Here is a 24,188-nt window from a genome sequence, read left to right as displayed (position 1 = left end):
CCCTTGCCTCTTTATATTTTCTATGATTAGTAAATCTCTTTCTCCTTTCTCCTTTTTAAATTTTAAACAAATATATATCTAAACCTATATTTTTCTGATAGTGTCAGAATAGTTTTTCTCTCTTTCCATCTGTCCCCAATAAGAAAGGCTTTTTAGCATATTTTTATTTACAACATTCCTGATTTTGTTGGGTTAATATGGAATTGTATTCTAAATGATGGCATTTTAAATTTCTTAAGATACACCTTACATCAAAAATATTACTTGCATTATAGGCACATTAGTAGCCAATTGGTTTTTAAAAATTAGGTATTTAATTTTATGTTTTTCTGGAAAATTTAATATTGTTTGATGTTACTCTACTTCTTTTTTGTAGATAAGTTGTTAACTCTTTGTGTAAGCTTGTAAGATTTCCTCTTTGGTTTTAGAATCCAGAAATTGTGTGTGTTTGTGTATCTTCTTCTTCTTCTTCTTCTTTTTAATTTAAAAATTTTATTTATTTAACAGAGAGAGAGAGAGTACAAAGGGGGTGCGGCAGGCAGAGCAAGAGGGAGAAGCAGTCCCCCTGCAGAGCAGGGAGCCAATGTGGGGCTCAATCGCAGGACCCTGGGATCAGGACCTGAGCCCAAAGCAGACGCTTAACTGACTGAGCCACCCAGGGGCCCCTGTGTGTGTGTATCTTCCTAACAGTTCTGCCTAGGATTTTTGGTCTGAAAACTTTCACGTTGTTCTCAGGAAAAAGATACATATTTTAAAATTATTGTTACTACTCTATTCCTTCTCACCTGCCCTCCTTCTATAGTGACATTATTTGAATATTAAATAGCATTCATCTCTGACTTGCTACAAATTTTATTTTATAATTTTTCTCTCCTTTTTTGTCCTACATGTTGAGATAAATTTTTAGTTTGATTGTACAAATTATTATTTTTGTAATGCCAGTTCTAAATGTACTACTTCCATGGGTGGTCATATACTTTTTTGAGGGTTTGTTTTAGCAATCTGCATTTTAGTTGTGAAATAAGCAGAATTAGATTAATCATAAATATTGGTTATGTTCAGTTTCCATGCAAATATGTTTTCATTTATTTATAAAATGCTTATTAATTTTTAATACTCATGAATTTTTACTTTTTAATAACAAACACATGAATCCTACTTAAAACAAAAGCTATAACTTTGAAAGTAACCTATATCTAACCAAATAGTCTCCTTTTAATTTCCATCCCTCTGTATTCATTTGAGATTATAATAATCTAAAATCCTGTGTTTATCCTCCCTTTGATTTCCTTTTTATTGCAGCTCTATCAGTTCTTGAAGGTGTATAAATTTAATTTTCATTGTTTTTTTTTTTTTTTTTTTCAAGATTTTATTTATTAATTTGACAGAGAGAGACAGCCAGCGAGAGAGGGAACACAAGCAGGGGGGAGTGGGAGAGGAAGAAGCAGGCTCATAGCGGAGGAGCCTGATGTGGGGCTCGATCCCATAACGCCGGGATCACGCCCTGAGCTGAAGGCAGACGCTTAACCGCTGTGCCACCCAGGCGCCCCTAATTTTCATTGTTTTAACTTTAGAAACTTTTCTCTACCTTCGTAGCTAAAAGATATTCACCTGTCTTTTCTACTGAGAGTTTTAAAATTATGTTTGCAACATTTAGACCTTATTCCATCTTCGGTTGCTTTTTGTAGCAGGTGTGAGGTGGGGATCCAATTTAATTTTTATTATATACGATTTCTTGTTTTGGTGTTGTTAGTTTTACCTCATTGAAAAGTTAATGCTCTCCCCCACTGAACTGACATGCATTTTTATCATATACAAAAGCTTTCCATGGTGCTCTTTTTTCCCTTGCACTGTCTTTTGTTTCATCATTCATTTGTGAGTACCATCCTGTCTTCATTGTGGTAGCTTCATAATAATCTCTAGTACTGGAAAAGTAAGTTTGCTTTTCTTCTTCCAAAGTGTCATGAAACTTTATTTTCCTTAGAAATATTAGAATAATCTTACCAAGCCCTCTGAAAAACGCTTGTTTGAGATTTTTATTAATTCAAGTGGTTGTATAGACCAGTTTGGGATCATTAACATATTTATGGTATTGAGTCTTTCTATCCTCGAACAGAGTATACTTCTTTTATTTAGGTCTTCTTTAATATCTCTTCAGTTTAGAATTTTAACTGTAGAATTTCTGTACATCATTTATTCTAAATAGTTGGTAATTTCTGATAATAATTATATGGTGCTTTAAAATATTTGTTATTTGTTACTGGTGTGCACACATACAACTGGCTTTTGTATGTTGGTATTGTATCTAGCCATCTTGCTAAACTTTTCTATTTTAATACTTTTCCAGAGATGATTTTGGATTTTCTGTGTAAAAGATATCATGAGTAAATTATGACAGTTTTATTTATTTCTTTTCTTTTTTTTTTTTTAAAGATTTTATTTATTTATTCGACAGAGGTAGAGACAGCCAGCGAGAGAGGGAACACAAGCAGGGGGAGTGGGAGAGGAAGAAGCAGGCTCACAGCGGAGGAGCCTGATGTGGGGCTCGATCCCATAACGCCGGGATCACGCCCTGAGCCGAAGGCAGACGCTTAACCGCTGTGCCACCCAGGCGCCCCTTATTTATTTCTAATTTTTATGCCTGTAATTTTATTTTTTTCTTTTTGTACTAGGTAAGACCTCTTAATGTTGCTTAGAAGCAATGATAATGGATATTGTCTTATTACGGATTTTAAAGGAAGTTCCCTACTTTGGTACATAATGAGTTTTTACATGAATTAGTTGTATAAACTTACATGTTAAAAAAAGAGTTCTGTTTCTAAAGAACTAAAGAATATTGTAGTATTTTAAGTTTTGATGTGTGCATGTACTTTTTCCTTTGAGTCCTGGTGACTTGTGAAAGTTTCACTCCAGGCCCCCTGGGAGATAGTTGGTTTGTCAGGAGATAGTTGGTTTGTCAGGAGATAGTTGGTTTGTCAGGAGATAGTTGGTTTGTCAGTTACTTACTTCTCTGTCATCCTGCCTCCTATAAAATCAGACATGGTGAGTATGGTATCATAGCTTACAATCGTCATTAATGTATATAATGTATGAAAGATCAAATTTGGCTTGTGAAAGCCATTTTGGAATGTCACTACGCAATGTGGCTAAGTAGATGAAGTGAAAGTTGAACTTATAAAATGATCACTTGTGTTTATTTTGGCAAACTTGTCCTAATTTTCAAGATTATTCTCCTTGTCAGGATATCTTGTTTTATACATATGATGGGTAATTTTTGAAAGTTCTCCCCTTTTCTTCCTTCAGTTAACTGTTTTAGCACAGTCTATCTGCTTTTTAAAAATTACTTTGTCTTAATATTTAAAAATGTCCAGCAATATTTTCCTTGTCTTTTTAACCTTGTGGATATAAGTTTAGATCAGAGTTTCTTATAGTGTGGTTTGTGGACTATTCATTTCCTATAGTGCTTGCTAAAACTGTAGAATTCTGTGCCTCACCCCAGACTTATTGTTTCAAGCCCAAGGGTTGGACTAGGGCATTCTTAATGGGAATCCCAAATGATTCTTCTGTGCTTAGAGTTTGAGGACCACTAGTTGAAATTAATTAGTATTCTTACCTATGAGAACACTTCAGCATTTGTGTAAATTGACATGCAGGGCTCCTCCAGGGGTTGAATTATTACAATACCCCCAATTTAACAGCGGAGCAGTCTCTGAACATATAGGCTTTCTTCTATTTCACTTGTTTCTCCCCATCAGTTCACTGATATGCTTTCCTATTGTGAGGGAAATGCCTCCTGCCTCAGGCTTTCATGGCCGACCTCTGTATGGAAACCCAAAGCTCTAGGTGCATAAGTGGGACTCTTGCCCCGCACTCCCAACCTCTGTAGGGCACATTTAGTCTTTCTGTTAATTGACTCACACATCAAGGAGTTGGGAAACAATTGTACATGCTAAGGTTGCAGTCTTCCTGTTTTTCTCCTTTTTGGGGTGTGTGTGTGTATGAATCATTTCTGGAAGTTTGTGTGTGTGTGTGTGTGTGTGTGTGTGTGTGTGAACCAAAGCATATGAAAGTTTATATATATCTTAAAAAAATGTAATAACATTACTACCCTTTGTACCACCTTAGGCATAAAATAGAACATCCCTTTATTCTGGAAATTTCCTTTGTGCCTCACTCTGCTGGTCCCTGGTCCCTTCCTTCCACATCCCGCTAGCTGCTATCGTGACTTTTCCAAGTTAATGTTACTTTGGTATAGTTTACAAAAAATAAAATAAAAACACCCATTTAAAATATATAATTAGATAAATTTTGGCAACTCCAAAAGATATCCTTGTGTTACCCTATTTAGGTTCTCCACACTCCTATTCCAGGTAAGCATTGATCAGATTTCTATCACTACAGGCCAGTTTTGGCAGTCTTAGATCTTCACATAAATGGAATCTTAAAATTCTTTTTTTTTTTTTTTGCATTTGACATTTTTCTCTCAGCAAAATGCTTTTGAGGTTGAGCCACATTATTGCATGTATTAGTAATTTCTTTTTAATACTGAGTAATATTTCATTATATGAATATTACAAACCATAAACATGTTTTAGAAGAAGCAGCTCTGCACAGGCCTCCTGGGGTCAGTGGATACTCTTTGTGCCTATTCTAGTCATACCATATGGATTCTCAGAACTGACTTCTGGGCTTCTTCCCCAGTGGGACCAGGACTTCAGATCAGTGATAAAACTGCAGACCTAACAGAAAACTGACAGTATGTGTTTCAATTCTTGTTGGCGGCATCAGAGGAAGGGCACCCTTGCACCTGAGCATGTTACAGCTCTGGCTGGATAGATGAAGGCAGCATGTGAGATGGCCACGTTCAACTCTTGGTAGGAAGTCTGGATTTCTAGGGATGTGGGAACCAGAGTAGCCCCCTCAGGACATGGGGTCCTGTGTGAGGAGGTACGGTCCTAGTTCTCTGTGAACACTGATTCTATTTGGTGTTGCCATTGGCTTGCTCTTGGCCATCTTGAGGTTGGAGGTTGGCTCAGGCAAACTTTAGCCTCAAGGTTTACAGTTTTCTTTTCTTTTTTTTTTTCAAATGATTTTTTATTATATTATGTTAGTCACCATACAATACATCCCCGGATTCCGATGTAAAGTTCGATACTCCATTAGTTGCGTATAACACCTAGTGTACCATGCAATACGTGCCCTCCTTACCACCCATCACCAGTCTATCCCGTTCCCCCACTCCCCTCCCCTCTGAAGTCCTCAGTTTGTTTCTCATAGTCCATAGTCTCTCATGTTTCATTCCCCCTTCTGATTACCCCCCTTTTCTTTATCCCTTTCTTCCCCTACCGATCCTCCTAGTTCTTATGTTCCATAGATGAGAGAAATCATATGATAATTGTCTTTCTCTGCTTGACTTATTTCACTTAGCATTATCTCCTCCAGTGCCGTCCATGTTGCAGCAAATGTTGAGAATTCGTTCTTTCTGATAGCTGAGTAATATTCCATTGTATATATGGACCACAGCTTCTTAATCCAGTCATCTGTTGAAGGGCATCTCGGCTCCTTCCATGATTTGGCTATTGTGGACAATGCAGCTATGAACATTGGGGTGCATATGGCCCTTCTCTTTACTACGTCTGTATCTTTGGGGTAAACACCCAGTAGTGCAATGGCTGGGTCATAGGGTAGTTCAATTTTTAACTTTTTAAGGGACCTCCACACTGTTTTCCAGAGTGGCTGTACCAACTTGCATTCCCACCAACAATGTAGGAGGGATCCCCTTTCTCCACATCCTCTCCAACAATTGTTGTTTCTTGCCTTGTCTATCTTTGCCATTCTAACTGGCGTAAGGTGGTATCTCAGTGTGGTTTTGATTTGAATTTCCCTGATGGCTAATGATTTTGAACATTTTTTCATGTGTCTGTTAGCCATTTGTATGTCTTCATTGGAAAAGTGTCTGTTCATATCTTCTGCCCATTTTATGATTTGTTTATTTGTTTCTCGTGTATTGAGTTTGAGAAGTTCTTTGTAGATCTTGGATACCAGTCCTTTATCTGTGGTGTCCTTTGCAAATATATTCTCCCATTCCGTGGGCTGTCTCTTAGTTTTTTTGACTGTTTCCTTGGCTGTGCAGAAGCTCTTTATCCTGATAAAGTCCCATAAGTTCATTTTATCTTTTATTTCTCTTGCCTTTGGCGATGTGTCGTGAAAAAGGTTGCTCTGGCCGATGTCATAGAAGTTGTTGCCTATGTTCTCCTCTAGAATTTTGATGGATTCCTGTCTCACATTGAGGTCTTTCATCCATTTGGAGTTTATTTTTGTGTATGGTGTGAGAGAGTGGTCAAGTTTCATTCTTTTGCATGTAGCTGTCCAATTTTCCCAGCACCATTTATTGAAGAGACTGTCTTTTTTCCACCGGATGTTTTTTCCTGCTTTATCAAAGATTAGTTGCCCAAAGAGCCGAGGGTCCATTTCTGGGTTCTCTATTCTGTTCCATTGGTCGATGTGTCTGTTTTTGTGCCAGTACCATGCTGTCTTTGTGATCACAGCTTTGTAGTACAGCTCGAAATCCGGCATTGTGATGCCCCCAGCTTTGTTTTTCCTTTTCAACAGTTCCTTGGAGATTCTGGGCCTTTTCTGTTTCCATACAAATTTAAGGACTATTTGTTCCAGTTCTTTGAAAAATGTCCTCGGTATTTTGATCGGGATAGCATTGAAAGTGTAGATTGCTCTGGGTAGTATGGACATTTTAACTATGTTAATTCTTCCAATCCATGAGCATGGAATATTTTTCCATCTTTTTATGTCTTCCTCAATATCTTTCAAAAGTGATCTATAGTTTCTAGGATATAGGTCCTTTACGTCTCTGGTTAAGTTAATTCCAAGGTAACGTATGGTTTTTGGTGTTATTGTAAATGGGATGGATTCCCTAATTTCTCTTTCTTCAGTCTCGTTATTCGTGTATAGAAATGCAACTGATTTCTGGGCATTGATTTTGTATCCTGCCACCTTACTGAATTGTTCTATAACTTCTAATAGTTTGGGAGTGGATTCCTTTGGGTTTTCCATATAGAGTATCATGTCATCTGCAAAGAGAGACAGTTTGACTTCTTCTTTGCCGATTTGGATACCTTTGATCCCTTTTTGTCTTCTGATTGCTGTTGCAAGGACTTCTAGTACTATGTTGAATAATAGTGGCGAGAGTGGGCATCCTTGTCGTGTTCCTGATCTTAAGGGAAAGGCTTCCAGCTTTTCCCCATTGAGAATAATGCTTGCAGTAGGCTTTTCATAGATGGCTTTTATGAGATTGAGAAATGTACCCTCTATTCCTACACTCTGAAGGGTTTTAATCAGGAAAGGATGCTGTATTTTGTCAAATGCTTTTTCTGCATCAATTGAGAGGATCATATGGTTCTTGAGTCTTTTCTTGTTGATATGATGTATCACATTGATTGATTTGCGAGTGTTGAACCATGCTTGCATCCCAGGTATGAATCCCACTTGGTCATGATGGATAATCCTTTTAATGTACTGTTGGATTCTATTAGCAAGGATCTTGTTGAGGATTTTGGCATCCATATTCATTAGAGAAATCGGTCTGTAATTCTCCTTTTTGAGGGGGTCTTTGCCTGGTTTGGGGATCAAGGTAATATTAGCCTCATAGAATGAGTTTGGTAGCTTTCCTTCTGTTTCTATTTTTTGAAATAGCTTTAGGAGAATAGGTATTATTTCTTCTTTGAATGTTTGGTAGAATTCCCCAGGAAAACCGTCTGGGCCTGGAGTTTTATTATTTGGAAGGTTGTTTATCACTGACTCAATTTCTTCATAGTTAATTGGCCTATTTAAGAAATCTATTTCTTCCTGTTTCAGTCTTGGTAGTTTATAGGTTTCCAGGAAGGCCTCCATCTCTTCCAGATTGTTTAGTTTTTTGGCATATAGCTGTTGATAAAAGTTTCTAATAATCCTTGCAATTTCAATGGTGCTGGTCGTGACCTCTCCCTTTTCAGTCATAATTTTAATAATCTCAGTCCTTTCTCTTTGTTTTTGGACAAGTTTTGCCAGTGGTCTATCAATTTTATGGATTCTCTCAAAGAACCAGCTTCTAGTCCTGTTGATCTGCTCTACTGTGGTTCTGGTCTCTAATTCATTGATTTCTGCTCTAATCTTGGTCAACTCCTTCCTTGTCAGTGGGTTAGGCCTGTCCCTCTGTTGCTGTTCCAGTTTCTTGAGGTGAGAATATAGAAACTGCATTTTAGATTTTTCTATTCTTTTGAGTGAGGCTTGGATGGCTATGTATTTCCCCCTTAGGACTGCCTTTGCAGTATCCCATAGGTTTTGGAATGTTGTGTTTTCATTCTCGTTGGTCTCCATAAATTGTTTAAATTGATTTTTGATTTCCTGGTTTATCGAGTCATTCTTGAGCAGGATGGTTCTTAGTCTCCAAGTGTTTGAGTTTCTTCCAAATTTTTCTCAAGGTTTACAGTTTTCTGATGGAAGCAAATGCCTTCTGTGCATTGTAGGCCATGCCTGTGGTGATCAGGGACCTTCTATCCTGTGTACTGCTGCAAGAGCTGGTAGAGCTCATAGAGCTCTCTCTGGGTTTAATGTTCAAAGGCAGGGGGCTACCAACAGAACCTTTGTTCTTCCTCTTACTCCTCCATTAGGATTTCAGGGGGCTCTCAGTAGAGAAGAGGGAGTGGGGCTGTGGGTGGGTCTGGAGTCAGGCAGGGGGTGTGGTGGGGAAATACTGGGAACCAGCTGCCTCCATGTTTTCCTTATTCATCATTTTTATGTCATGTACAAATAATTTGTATATTGCTTTGAGTTGTAGGAATTTATATATTCTGAAAGTGTCTTTCATTATATGTATATATATATTTTTTAATATGTATGTAGCTTGTTTTTTTATTTTCTTATCAGTTTTTGTGAAGGCTCAGTATTTTAACATTGACGTTAATTGTCCCATTTTTTTCTTTCACAGTTAGTGCTTTGACCCAATTTTCTTGAATCTTAGTTTATAAAAGTTTTTTTCCTGTGTTTTCTTCTAAAATGTTTTATTAGCATTTACATTTAGGTCTGTGATCTATGTAGAGTTTACTTTTGTGTGTGCTCTGAGGTGTAAGAGTCAAGGTTCATATGAAATAAATGAACCTTTGTGTTGTAGTTCATTTATACAGCAGAAGTGTTCTATTGCTGATAAGTTATTCATTTACCTTTTTGTGTTTATGGACCATTGAGGTTTTTTTTTTTTTTCCCTGTGGAATTCACATTTGTTTCTTCTTTTGGGTTGGTTTTACCTTTTTTTTTTTTTTTTTTTTTTGTCGATTTGAAGGAGTCTGTTGTAGTCTAAATACTTTCCCCCCCCCACTTTCGTGTTTTACAAGTATCTTTTCCCATTTTCAGGAGGTCTTTTTATTCTCTTTATGGTGCTTTTCATGAACAAAAGTTTATTTTAATTTGGTCTCATATGTAATTAGTTTCCTTGAACTTCCATATTTTTTTTCTTTTTTAAAAGGTTTTTTTTTTTATTTGAGAGCGAGAGAGAGTGAGAGAGATCAAGAGGGAGAGGAAGAGGGAGAAGCGGACTTGCCGCTGAGCAGGGAGCTGGATGCAGGGATGTGGGCTTGATCCCAAGACCCTGAGATCATGATCTGAGCCAAAGGAAGACGCTTAACCAACTAAGCCACCCAGGCGCCCCCCCATACCCTGTTTTATAAAGATTCTCTCTTTTATTGCCCTCTGCCATTTTTCTTGTTTTGCCCTAGTATTTAAGGCTTATTCCGCTTGAATTTGCATTTTACACATGGTTTGAGTAGGTGGCCAAATTCACCTCTGGAAAACCGGCAACTTTATTGAAAAGTTCGTCTTTCTCCCCATTAATACTCCATCCACCTAATGACAAGATTTTTATTCTTGACTTGAGACCTTTTTTAAAGGAAAACAGGTCTTAGGGACTCTCAAAGTTTTTTTTTTTTAATTATAGCTTTACTGAAGTTTGCATAAATATAACTAGGCATAAATTTATTATGTTCTATTGTATGGCTCTTATGCACTAAAACCAAAAACCAACTAATAGATTAAGCAAAGCTAGAAAATTAGTAAAATTTAGATTAACACAGATAACTTGACAGATGGGAGTGTTTTACAGAAGCTAACTCTAGCACTTGCAACTTCAACCAAGGAAATTAATAGATGTGTATCAGGATATTCTTGTAAGATACTATTCTTAAACTTTGGAAGTAGGTTTTACTGCGTTGTCATCCACATTACTTTTGTGACCCTGTTAGTCAGTTGATAGCCATTGTCCCAGAGTGGTGTTCTCCGCCTTTTTGTTGTAAAATCTTCACAGATGTACCTCCATGTTTGATCCCACTTTAAAGTATTTTTGTCTTTTTATTTTTATTTTTTTGCTAACGCTCAATAAATGTAATTATCTGCAGTATCTTTGAAGCAGAATGTTGAACTGACCAGGCTGTGTGATTTAGTATAGAGTGGAATATACTTCCTGTGAATAAGAGGTAACAATTATAGCTTACTTTTAAGTTAGTGCCCAATAAATATTGTTTATTAGAACCCATGAGTACTTTGCCTTCGGAACATATCTTAGGGCCTGGACAATCAAGAGGATGCGATACTGCTGTGTGTGTGAGAACTGCTTTTGCAGACACCTTGAGATAATATTATATACTGGAGAAATAATGTGTTGTAATTATTGCTACCTGCCTTAGGGGTTGTTGTACTTTCTCATGGTGAAGGTTTTAAATCTTTTCAAGTGTGCTGCCAAAAATATTTAGTGTCTGAATGCATATGACAAACACAAAAATGTTGAGAATTATTGGGTAAAAAGACAGCATAAGGCCCAGCTATTGGGCAAGATTTCTCTGAGTATGTTAGTTTTTGCTAAGTGAACTGTCAGTACATGTATATAAACTGTTCACATTTGGGCTATGTTGTACAGTAAAATTTGGCAGCTAATACAATACAGTGTGTTTGTACATGTTAACTGGGGGGATTTTCTAAGGTTTAGTCTTTGATTTTCTGCTCTCTTCCTTTGTAAGCTGTCTTTGAGAGATCATGTACTTTCTCACTCCTATATGTTCATTACACTGAGTCTGTATATTCAAAATTAATTGCATGTTACACGCTTGCATAAACTCTAGTTTCAGAATTTCAGTTGCGTATTGTACATTTTGTTTAGATATTCAGTCATCTCATTATCATGTCCATGCATTCAGTTATTCTTTCTTTGTTTTAAGCAGATTGAGAAGTAAGTAATACACAGAAAGCTTATAGTTTGGTGGTGGTGGGAGCCAGAAATGCATATATGATATTCGAAGTTAAATGAAGTATTTATAAGATGTATTGGCAGGACTAAGAAGAGGATCTAAGAAGAGTAGGAAAGGCTTCGTCAAGGAGGGAGTGGTTGAGGGGCTCAGGGCGTGATCCCGGCATTCTGGGATCAAGCCCCGCATCAGGCTCCTCTGCTGGGAGTCTGCTTCTTCCTCTCCCATTCCCCCTGCTTGTGTTCCCTCTCTCTCGCTGGCTGTCTCTCTCTCTGTCAAATAAATAAATAAAATCTTAAAAAAAAAAAAAAGAAAAAAGGAGGGAGTGGTTGAAATGAAAGGAAGACTGCTAGATAAATTAATAGTATTCTAGGCAGGGAAGTCCATGAGCAAGGGAAAACAAACAGAACAATTTGGTGCCTTCTGTTATCTACCAGTAGCTTCATGTGGCTAGATATGGTAAATAAAAAAATATTTAGTCTTTTTCCCTGGTTCCTGCCACAGAGTTTCTAGAATCCTTGGAATTTGCTGTCTTTTATATGCTAATGAGTTGACTCCTGGTTGGGAGACTAGGCAGCTTCTGGTGTTGGTTCTAAAACCAACCTCAGAAAACCAGCCACTTGTGATTAGAGGGTTAGAATTTTCAGCCCACTCCCCAGTCCAATGGCCAGGAGAAGGGCTGACGATTGAGTTCAGTCACCAATGGCCAATGATTTAGTCAGTCATACTTATGTATTGAAATCTCTAGTGCCTTCCATACTTTTAATAAGTACTCAGTTAAACAAAAATGCTCTATGGTTGGTCTAGGCTAGAACTTAGTATATATGGTTAATTTTTCCTTCCTAATTGTTTTTGAGACTTATTCCCTTAGAAATACAGAATTACATCATTAATATATTGTTAGAATATAAAAATTGCTTTTAAGGAAGTTGTATTAATAAGGGTCCAATTAGGATACAGAAATCACACAGTAATTTGAATAGGGGAAGTTTAATACAAGGAAGTATTGACCAGTAACATATGATTGGCTACAAAAATGTAAAGAGAATTCTAAGAATAATGGAAGGAGTAAATTTGGGAGAGGTCTGCACTCAAGACTGAGTTTCAGTTCTTGCTGTAGATGTTGTGATCAAGGCCCACTGGATGGGGGACATGTTCGCCGAGGTGCTGAAGACTGGAACATTTCTGCAAATAGCTTTATGGGTCCGAGAAAGAAAGTTGTTTAGAGCATATGCTTTATTAAACTTAGCACTATGTCTAGATGATTGGAGTTCCTAATAGTCAGTAGGGTGTATTATGTATGTAATTAGTATGACCAAAAACTATATTTGCTTTAACAAAGGAATTAATTGTGACACATATAGCTGTGAGGAATTATATAGTATTCTTGTTTGAGAGTTCTATGTAGAGCGTATTATACTAATAAAACAAAATATTGTTTTATTTTTGGGCTGCAAGCTCATTATGAAAGTTTGAGAAACTAGTGATAACATGAATATATATTTTATTTAAACTTCAGATCTTATAGTTCAAAGATTTCATTCACAAAGCTTTTGTTTACCCGCATGTTTTCCAGAATATAGGCATTCTAATTTAAAAACATTGTCTATCCCAAAAGATTGGGATAGTTGGGGTTTTGGAATGCATGTTCTCATAGAAGTCATGTTTCATGGTGTTGGGTTCTTATTTGGCCTGGAAATGTATTTAACTCTCTATGAACTTAGATTATAGTACTGTGTACAGTATTTTTGCCGAAAAATGCATTTAGAATTCCTGTTTATGATGCATTTCTATTATCTGTCAGTTAATAAGGAGGGAGACTTCTATTAGGGGCATGGACATCAGGCAGCTGTTAGATTGGTTGAAGAGTTGGGGTGGCAGGTAAGAATATGGACTGAGGTGAGGAAGGATGGAAAAAATCAACTGTATCGGTTGCTCTTAGCTACCTATCTCATTTCTTTTCTTCTTCCTCTTTTTTTAAATCTTTTATTTTAATTTTATTACACAAGTGCTTAAGATTGTTTGTGGCCCTGGGATTCTATAAAATGATAGGGAAAAAGTCTTTTCTAAGTTCAGAATTTCTGGAATATTTAAGCCTAAATGTAAATAGCATAGAATGAAAATGCATGCCTTCAGATTTATACACCCATAAAGGTATATGATTAATTTTTTTTAATACCGAAGTGCTGTTAACCCAAAAAGATTGAGATAAGCCTTGACTGTGTGATGTTAGAAAATACAGCATAACCCAACCATTATGGAGTTAGTGTCTAGATTATTTGCAATTGAAAGTTTTAACAATATTTTACTGTATACTCATGTTCAGGTAGGATTGACAGGACCAGAACTAGGAAATGAAGCTTTCTGTGGAGTTCTAGATAGACTGTAAGAGGGTCTGGAAAGTTTGTTTAGTAAGTGGGCCTGATTTATGTGTGCATCTTTTTATCTCCAGTAATCAGTATGTTCTTTCCTGTGGATGAGTTCAGGGCCTATGATCTGACCTACTCCCAATTTATTTCTGCATACTCTGCTATAGTCATTTATTCAGTCACTATTTCCTGAGTGCCTACACATGCCAGACACTGTGCTAGTTATGAGGAGCACATTGATGAGCAAAATAGTCTGTGCTCTCTTGAGACTTAGAGTCTGGTGATTAACCATGGTATATTATGATAATCTGTGGTTAAGTTCCAGGAGACCTTTCAACCTTAACAGAAGGCAAGTGGTACGTAAATTTGGGTTGGTAGAGAAGGATAAAGAGAATGTGGAATAGATGGTATCTTTTGAAATCAGTGTGGTTCTAGTACAGAACTGCTCCCATAGGTTATTGGAAGAGCCTAGTGCATGTTGAAAGGTTTTTACCAGTGTCCTCAATGTATTGAAGTCCATTTTGTTTTGTTTTGTTTTGGCTTATATAGCTGGTTAGAGGCAGAGGCAGGTTTGGGGCTCACAAGCCCCACGATGGACAAATTTATGTATTTGGAATTATCTGTCTAGAAAGTTTGGGGATTTCTTGTTATGGGAAGAGATAACATGAACATGGGCAGTTTAATGTTATCAGATAGATCCAGAAGGTATTTGCAAAAGAAGATGTATACACGTATGGTTGTGTGCCTTAAAGGCAGTGGTATGATTGATCCTTTCATTGATAGATGACTGAAATACCACATGGTGCCTGGCAGTGCTTTGGTGAATATGATCCTGAAGTTTAAGAATGCCTTGGCATTTTCTATCAAATTAGGATTTTTTTCCTCTTTTTCTTAAAAAACTTGAAAGTGTTTTTAGAGGTCATTGTAAGAGTTGTCTTTTTTTTCCCTCCTGAAGATGGAAACCTTTGACTTTCTTTCTTTTGCACTAAACCAAATTTTATATATACTTGAAAATTCAGGAGCCATTGGCTTATGAGTCATTCTCCCCTTACTGTAGAAAGCTCTCTTGTAGTCAGTGGTGTTCCACTTTTTTTGTGCCATTATTTAAGTATTTTACATGAAGATAATATTGGATTTTTGAACCGAGTTTTCATTTTTCACTGAATCTTTAATCTCAAAATCAAGTATAGAGAAAATATGGAAAGGGCACAGGCCGTGGAATTTGAAAAACCTCTTTTCATTCCTGTCTCTGTACTTAATAATCTCTTGAAGGCTTTGTTAGCTCTGAAATAAGAGTAACTTTTTGGAGGGTGTGTGTGTGCACGCATGTGTGCATGTATGCACATATTAAGTGAGATTATAAACTGACAGCACTTAAAACACTTGGCATACAGCAAGAACATAATGAATGCTTACCTTCTTTCTTTGGTCTAAGCCAGTGATTCTTTTTTTTTTTTTTTTTTTTTCATTCTCAAGAGGTTATACCAGTGTTAAATATGCTGTATATTTACTGAAACAGATTTAAAGCAGACCCAACATTAGGTAGGGTCAATTGGGGAGGAAAAGAATTTCTGTAGAACTCTGATTCTTAATTTATATTGGAATTACTGATGCTTCCTTTTCCCAGAAGTGTGTATACTACTGTATTTTGCACATAGTGGGCACTTAGAGATGTAATCATGCAATACAAATAACATTGAGGAAGGAATCTGAAGGCCTGTGTTAAGTCTTGGCTTGTTAGCTTACTGAGCTCTGTGGTGTTTGCAGCTGCTGAATTTCTTTGAACATTGTGTCTTGCCTTTCTTGGTCCAGCAGTGTGAACAGATTGCATCCTCCTCCTTATACTTTAGTATATAAATTCATACAAAAAAGACCTCAGAGCTCAGAAAAGGAGCTCTAGAGAGGGAAGTGGGTTGGATCCATCTTGGATCCAAAGTTTCTAGTCTAGGAGTGGAGAACCCATATGCAGGACATTTTTAGTCGAGGAGCAGGGCATATGCAGACCGGAAGTGTGATAAATAGAAAGGTGCAAACCTTGAAAGACAGACCAGGGTCTTAATTACAACAGAAATAGCAAACATAAAGACATATAATTGTAGGAAATGAAGGTGCAGGTTTTCAAAGACAGGAAAAACACAGCTGGAAGATGCCAGTAACAAAGGAGAAAGCTACAAATGAGGTGGCTTCTGTGCCATAAACTTAGAATTTTCCTCATAGCTCACCTCTTCTGATCTCTCTCTCATTTCTTGCTAACTAAGAAAAAAATTTTTCACCTTTTCTCCTTCCCACTCAGCCTTCTTCTCCACCTGTCATTTTCTCCTCGTTTCATTTTTTGTCAAAATTCATGAGATCATGAACTATGCTAGAGATGCGCCTGGGGGATTATTTTTTTTTCTAATATATTTAGTTTACTTTATTGTAAAGATAAAACATCAAATTATAGCTACAAGCTATAAAATTTCAAAGACGTTGCTTCTCTTTAATACAATACTAAGTAGCTTATTAAAATTTAAATAATTTTAAATATAAAAATTGCACTCTCTATCAGTCAACTCTCACCATAGCAGGCTACTCCAAGTTAGTGGTGTACCACAATACTGTTATCATATTCACAGATTTTCAGGTTGGTTGGGGTGGCTCTTCTCCACACGTGCCTCATTCTTCTGGGGCAAGTGGACTACCTAGGGTCATGTTCTTTTTAAGGAAGTTAGAGAAGTTCAGGAGGGAAGCCCAGTCATGCAAATACATTTCATATCTCCATGACTGTCTTTAATATGTCATTGGTCAAAGCATGTCACATGGCCCAGCCCATCATCAGTGCAGCAAGGAAATTGTCTCTCTAGTAGGAGGAAGTTAAAAGTGGCAAAGGGTATGGATACAGAGATGAGAGAATGGGAGTCTAACACCGGCTCTTTTCATGTTTACATTTTACCTTGTAGTCATTAATGTGTATATATACTACTTTGTGTTCCATCACTTTAGCTTAATATGATTTTGTGAAGGTAATTTCTATATAGGTTATATATTTGCTATTTAAAGATATGCAGTTGTTTGCTTGACTCAAACTGTGCCGTTAGGTCTATCTGTATAAAAATGACCTGAGATCCTTATTAAAAATGCAGATCCCTTAGGCTTCAACCCTGACCTCTCTGGAATCAGTCTCTGGGGCTGGGGCCTGAGAATCGTGATTATTCTCGAACTCATCAGGTTATTCTTCTGCATACTAAAGTTTAGGACCACTTCCTTAGTGGGAGGACATTTGTATTATTTCCATTTTTCCAGCATTATAAATAATAGCTGATAACATTTGTATAAATGACTGATTTGGGGGAAATATTCAGTAGTTTTTCCCTGATCCATGACCAGGTGATTTGCAGTTGAAGGAAGTAATGCTCTGTGTAAAGAATGGAGTTCGGAGTGCTGGTTGTGGTGAGATTACAGAGAGGCATATTTCTAAGTTGTTTGTGTTCAGTAAAATGAAACCTTAGATAAGAAGGATTTCTGTAAAATTTTTCTGCATCTTTAATATTATGATGTTCAGTATTGAGTAACTTAGTCGTGTTTCCATTGCTAGCTATTGGTACTATTTTAAATGAACATAGGAAAGTTGACAGGTTTAAAGAGAATTCTTTTTTCACCTCTGTAAGTTTGACAATCTGATTTTTCTACTCAGCTATTTTATTCTTCCTGGCATTTTATATGACCTTGTTTATATACATTATTATTTTTATTTTATTGTTAGATAGTCTTGGTTATTTCATCTCTTTAATAAGGTTATTGGAAATGAAAATTCATTGATGGCATGGTGGATACTACCCATGGTTATCTAATACACATTCTTTACTTTTTCTCACGAACGGAACCCTGACTTCATTTTCAAAGTGGCTTTTTGCTTAGCTGAAAAATACATTTCCCAGCCTTCTTTGCAACCTTGAGTGGCCATGCAGTTTTGTTCTGCTCAATGAAGCTTTAAGTGGCAGTCACTATATGGGTCTTCTTAGAGAAGTCAGGATTTCTGTATTGGCTTATGCCCTCTGTCTTGTGCCCTTCCTTTTATCCTACCTAGAACTTGGACGGGATGCTTGAGGAGACATGGAGTGACAGACGTTTGATGAATGTCACATATAAGAGTTTTCAGTGGGAAGACAGAAGGCGCTTAGATCTTTTTTAACATGTGGGAGGCCTTATCAGATCTGGATTGCCCACCTCCAGTCTAATTATATTAGAAAAAAACAGACACTGCAGCATGTCGAAGCTGCTATTTAGATGGGACTTTGTTACATGTAGTTGAAGTAATTTCTAACTTATACATGTGGTTTCTATAAAAGATTTTTAGATGTAGGTTACCTCAAACCTGATTTTCAAATGGCTCTTTAGTTTTTCATTTCATTTTGTAATTTGTTTAGTACCCTTCAACTCTGAAGGTATATATGTTATGCATATTTAAATTGTCAAGTATGTTTTGAAATGCACATTTTACAATTATAACATTAGCAAATCTACATACAGAATATTTTAAAACCTTATTTTGAAGTAATTTTAAATTTAAAGTTGCAAGTTAACGAGTTTTTTTTTTTTATTTAAAGATTTTATTTATTTATTTGACAGACAGCCAGTGAGAGAGGGAACACAAGCAGGGGAAGTGGGAGAGGAAGAAGCAGGCTCCCAGCAGAGGAGCCTGATGCGGGGCTCCATCCCAGGGACCTGGGATCACGCCCTGAGCCAAAGGCAGATGCTTAACAACTGAGCCATCCAGGTGCCCCTACAAGTTTTTTTTTCTCTGAACTGTTTGAGAGTAAATTGCAAACATCATGCCCCTTTAAAACTTCAGGGTGTATTTTCTAAGAAAAAAGATATTTTTTTACATGCAGTTCTAACTATAATGCAGTTATCAAATTCAGGAATTTAATATTAATAAATATTATTAGTAAACAATTCATACTCTTATTTCTCTAGTTGTCCCAGTAATTGTCCTGTATAGCATTTAGCGTTAGATGCAGTTTGGTTTTCAATTTGTAATTGAATTTGGTAATCAATTACATTTGATTATCATGCCTTTTTTGTTTCTTTTAATCTGGAAACTCACTCTTTATCTTTTATGATATAAACATTTTAAAGATAACAGAGGAATCACCTGTAAAATGTCCCTCAGTTTGGATTTGTGTGATGCTTCCGCAAGTTTAGATTCAGGTTATTGAATTTTGGGCAGGAATACCATAGGTGATGCTGTCATCTTGGTGTATCACACAACATCAGGCGGCGTATACTGTCATTTTATCCCATTATTGGTAATATTAAGTTTGATTACTTGATTGAGGTGGTATTTGTCGTGTTTCTTCATTATAAAGTTATACTCTTTCTCCCTTTATAATTTGTAGGAGTTTGAAACTGTGTAACTCTCATGTTTTTCATCAAACTTTTACCCCGTAGTTTTATCATCTGTTGATTCTTGACTGATTCATTACTGAGATGAACGTAAAACATCTTTGAGAAAGATTTCAGCAGATCCTTTTATTCTAGTGATGACTTCTTTTCCATTTCATTTCCATTGGGCTTTCTTTAGTTTTACAGTTTTGGGGAACTTGTTTAAAGAAATACAGAGATGGAGGAAGGAACACGGTTCTTAATTAGGCATGTTCAGGGCAACGTTTGATAGTGGAATCCCATCCCTTTTTCTCTTTTTCTCTCCAACAGAGTATAATAGGTCATAAAGACCAACAGATCTGAAGCAAATGGGGGCAAGTGATTAATTCTGTGTAGCATCTCTTATGACAGATTAGAGAGTGAGATGATCTTTTTCCTCAAATAGATCTTAGGATCCCCGCGATGTAAAATGCATCCCTTGTGCATGGCCTGTCCTTTGGCGTGTCTTTTTCAGACATCCTAGGTGACCAGGTGCTGGCTGACCCAAGGGGCACAGGGAGATACTAGAGCAGCCAGGATGTCATTCGGGAGCCTCAGCCCCTATTGAAAGTAGCCCATGGATAAAACTGGTTTCCTTAATTCTTCTTAGGCTTAACCATTGTGCATATCACTCCTTTTCTTATTGGGAGGAATAAATTAGTCAGTGAAGAAGGGGCCAGAAGCCGTGAATTCAGTGAGACTTCCTGGGAAGTAATGTAGAAGTTCCTTTTTGGAAACAGGAGAATGGAGTAAGGGCTCCCCACTGCATGGTTTCTTTTTCCTAAAATAGTGAAATTTGTCGAGTCTTTTGTCAAGTTCTATATTTTTTCTTCTCTATACTAGTTTATTTTGTGTTTTCTGTTTTTTTTTTAACCCAAAGTTCATTTATTTTCTTATTCTTGTATATTTTCAGATTTTAAAAGCGTAATGGTTTCGGTTTTTCTCCTCTAGCACCAGCAGACGTTTTTGAATCAGCTGAGAGAAATCACTGGGATTAATGATGCCCAGATACTCCAGCAAGCCTTACAGGTATGGCCTCTGTTTTGTGGCGTGCAGTTGAAGTTGCACTCTCATCCCCACTGCCTACGGTATATTTGAAAGGTTTTTAGTTACATTTTCTGGTGTAGTAATAGAGATAGAGGAAAGAACTTTTATAATGTAAGAGACTTACTTAGGCTGTAATTTTGAGCATGTTTGTTTTTAGCAGCCTAATGTTCCCAGATAACCTTGGAGTGACAGATAATCTTTCTCCATGTGGAACACTTTTCATGCAAAATGGAGGGATAGGAATCCAAATGCAATGGCTGATTTTCCTCAAGAGCTACGATGTTAGAGTTTAAATGGGGGTAGAGAGTGGGGTGGGGTAGAGAAATACGGGGAGGGAGAGGAGGAGAGAGAAAATTAATAGAGGGTAAGAAACTTACATTTTTTCCTTCCAAGGAGAAATAAAACTTCGCTAACATTGAACTAATTGCACCTTAAGAACATTCAACAGCAAGTTGAATGTTAGTATATGCAGTAAATAAAATGCCTCCTTTTGGTTGCATCGTCTGATGGTCCCTCATTTCCACATGAAGAAACCCAGATGAGTCAAATCACATGGATATGCCCTCTTGAAAAAGATCAAGTGAATAAAAGATGTTTAAGAACTACAACTGCAGGGGCACCTGGGTGGCTCAGTCAGTTAAACCACCGATTCTTGATTTCAGCTCAGGTTGTGATCTCAGGGTAGTAAGACCCAGCCTTGCCTTGGGCTCATTGCTCAGCGGGGAGTCTGCTTGAGATTCTCTCTCTCCCTCTCCCCCAAACTGCCTTTGCTCTCTCTCTTATAAATAAGATATAAATAAATCTTAAAAAAAAAAAGAACTAGAACTGCATTTTAAGGTTATTTCTATATTGCTCCTGAGGACTAACAGCAATATAGTATTTTTGCTGTTTTAAGGCATATATACAACTTCAGTCCTTTGGAACTTGCTCTATGAGATGAGTTTAATTATGTAGTTTTTGATTCTGAGCCAAAAGTTCTTCATTTGTTTCTAGAAATAATCTTATCTTTTAGATTATTGTAATCAGGATAATAATAAGTAGCGGTTATTAAGCTCCTGTAGTGCTAGGTGCTATTCAAAGTATTTTATGGGGCTAACATCCTCCTGGTTAAGTCTGTTGAGGTAGGTGCTGGAAGAGCTGGAATAGAAACCAAGCAGCCTGAGCCTGGGGTGCCACACTGAATTTCCACTTTTACTACAAGCTTTGCTTCATCTTTTTGTCCTATCAGGAAAATGATGAGACAGTACTGTTTAGAGCATTAATGCAGGGTTTATGAAGCAACTGTATTTGGCGAGGAAGCAAAAATGTCAGACCTCAGTTTTTATGATTATGACATTTAGATGATTGGCAGCCCTTTCTTTATTCTGATAAATATGACTCAGTCACTCCATGTCTGTTTTCAGAAAGTGCCTTTACCATTCTCCATCTCTGAGTGTGAGGCTATACCCATCTCTTGTCAGGGCAAGTTTGGGGAATTCCCTTTTTTTAACTTGGGAAACATGTAAAATATGTTCAATTAAATGGACATAAAGAGTTAATCAAATGAACTATTGTCCACATTTTCTTTGAGGTAAGTTGTGTGCAATAGTTTTTTGTTTTGTTTTTTGTTTTTTTTTTTTTAACTTTGCTCTCAGTTACCAGTAGTTGGTGGAGGGCGGGGAGTGGTCAGTGTACTTAAACCTTAACCATCACCCAGTATAAATTTGTAAGATGTTTAATAATGAGTTGACTTCCTCAGTAATATACTGACAAAGAATCTACTTTTGGGAAACACGATGTCATTGATTTCAGTACTTTTAGTTTAAGAATCTATTTTTAGCCCTCCAAAGTAAGTGATCTTCAAGTTGTATAAATCTCTGTTGCATCCAGTTTATTATTATATAAGATAGTATATAAAAAGCACTTAGCACATTTCTTGACATGTAGTAAGTGTTCGATAAATGTAGCCATTGTTATTGTATGTTACTTTACCGCTATTTTACTTATCTAGCTATAGATTATATTATATCTATATTTCTGTTGAGTCATTTAAGAGTCTTACAATGGTTGTGATTCAAAGTTTAAAGCAGTGGTGCGTTTCCAACTGCACTCTTACTTTTTTTTCTCTCTCTTCCCTGGGTAACTAGAATTGGAGTTGGGGTGGGTTGGGGACCTCATTCTTCCAGTTGCTCAGGTTTCAAATCTTGGAATCATCCTGATCTTTTTCCTTTTGCCACCTTTCACATTTAATGTGATAACAAATAATGTTGGACTCTCTGCTTTAGCCCTTTCTCACCTATTGTCTATTCTCAACACACAGGCAGAGTGATCCTTTTAAAATGTAAGTCATACCATGTCATTTCTGTTCAAAACCCTCCACTGGCTTCCTGTTCCAGTCTCTGTGTATGCTAAGGTCATAAGGCCTGCATAGTCTTAGGTGTTCTGGCCTTCTGTTACAAAGATCACTTCATTATCAATATCTAATTTCCTAATATTGTTTCAATTAGCTGTCCTGGAGCTACTGTTGTATTTATTATTAACTCTACAGAGAATAAAGAAATAGAACTGGTCATGTTTCTTCTCATTTTTTTGTTGTTATGAAAACTCTTGGTTTTCTAATACCTGCTGTCTTCTAAATTAACTTCAGAATAATTTTGTCCAGATATGCTTTTGATGAGAACTATGTTAAATTTATATACTTAATTTGGGTAGGATTGTCACCTTGACAGGATTGAGTATTTCTGTCTAGTTCTGTGTGTCTCCCCATACTATCAAGCTTCAGAATGTTTTGCTGTTTTCTGCCTACAAGTCTGACATTTGCTTAAGTTTGCCTCTAGGTATGCATTCAGCAACCATACTGAAGTTTATAGTTCTTCTTTGCAGAAGTACTGTTTCAAATATTCATTCTCATCATTTTGTATGGCAAGTTCCAAAAAACATTTTTTAGTTTATTTGTTTAGAATCATAAGTTTTGTGATTGACTTTAAGGAGAAATGAAAGTAATGGAAAACTAAGAAATTATAGAATTGATTCTTATATTAGTAGTCTTAATAGAAAAAGGAATTACTATTGATAGATTATACTTTGTTATGATCAGTTTATAAAATTAGCATCACATAGAATGATTTCAAATCTAAAAGTGATTTTTGCTATTAAGTATTTGTTGTTATGGAGAAAATTAAATAATTCATGTGAGAATGTGTGGAGTTATTCCAAAGTGTTTGATGTTCCATTCTTGGTATTTGAAGGATAGTAATGGAAACTTGGAATTAGCTGTGGCTTTCCTTACTGCAAAGAATGCCAAGACCCCTCAGCAGGAGGAGACAACTTACTACCAAACAGCACTTCCTGGCAATGATAGATACATCAGTGTGGGAAGCCAAGCGGACACAAGTAAGTTTACTTTTCTTTCTTAATATTTAATAAGAATGTAATCAAAAACTTTCCTTGGGAATATATTTTGTTTAAGCAGAGGTGAAGGACAAAGAACCACTTTACTTTAACCTTGGTTCTTTTTAGTGTAGTTGAAAAGAGTATATGCTTTTATTAGCTGCATTATTGTTTTCTCCAATTCAAGCGTAAAAGATTGTATCTACGTGTCCTTTCATAGAGCATTTCATTTAGTATTCACTGTTTTGAGATATAGAACAGCTATAGGTGTTACTCATGAAAGCAACAAACATTTCCAGAATTTTAAATGGGCACAAACATTTGTTTTATGGGCTTTAAGTGTTGGTAGAGGCCTTAGTAGTATTTTTGAAGGTAAGCTATTGTTTCTAATTAAGTTTACCACTTAACAGAATTTCCCTTCCCTCAACCCTCGCCCCTCCCCAAAATGAAGATTTTAGATAAAAGGGTGTTACCATGTAACAAAGTAAACACACACACACACACAGACATATACACATATATGTGGAAAGTTTTATGTGGGATTCTAGTTTTTCTTTATAATGTGAATGGTTCATGCTTACATATAGTGCTGAATTTTTCAAAATATGTTTAGTTACTTCTGTATCTCATTATGATGTAATAACTACACTATATAAAATGTATTTATTTTATAAAATTAAAGGTATTTATTTTTATGCATTCTGTATTTAAGAAGTTT

At 36.5% G+C, this 24,188-nt stretch overlaps 1 protein-coding gene across 4 annotated transcripts in view; it reads left to right on the top strand.

Moving 5' to 3' along the window:
• Window positions 1-24,188, top strand: part of USP25 (ubiquitin specific peptidase 25) — a 148,173-nt gene that overhangs the window by 5,994 nt on the left and 117,991 nt on the right. For 2 of the 4 annotated variants that reach the window (XM_019794355.2, XM_034656738.1), the window contains exons 2-3: window positions 20,006-20,083; window positions 23,334-23,473. In XM_019794355.2, the coding sequence (XP_019649914.1) occupies window positions 20,052-20,083; window positions 23,334-23,473 (172 nt within the window). In that variant the 5' untranslated portion in view covers window positions 20,006-20,051. Of the gene's footprint in view, window positions 1-20,005; window positions 20,084-23,328; window positions 23,474-24,188 lie in introns of all 4 variants that reach the window. The other 2 variants (XM_034656741.1, XM_034656730.1) reach the window with 1 other exon arrangement.

This window comes from Ailuropoda melanoleuca, chromosome 1 (assembly GCF_002007445.2).
Source record: "Ailuropoda melanoleuca isolate Jingjing chromosome 1, ASM200744v2, whole genome shotgun sequence".
NCBI lineage: Eukaryota > Metazoa > Chordata > Mammalia > Carnivora > Ursidae > Ailuropoda > Ailuropoda melanoleuca.
This window is presented reverse-complemented; position numbering and strand designations above follow the sequence as displayed.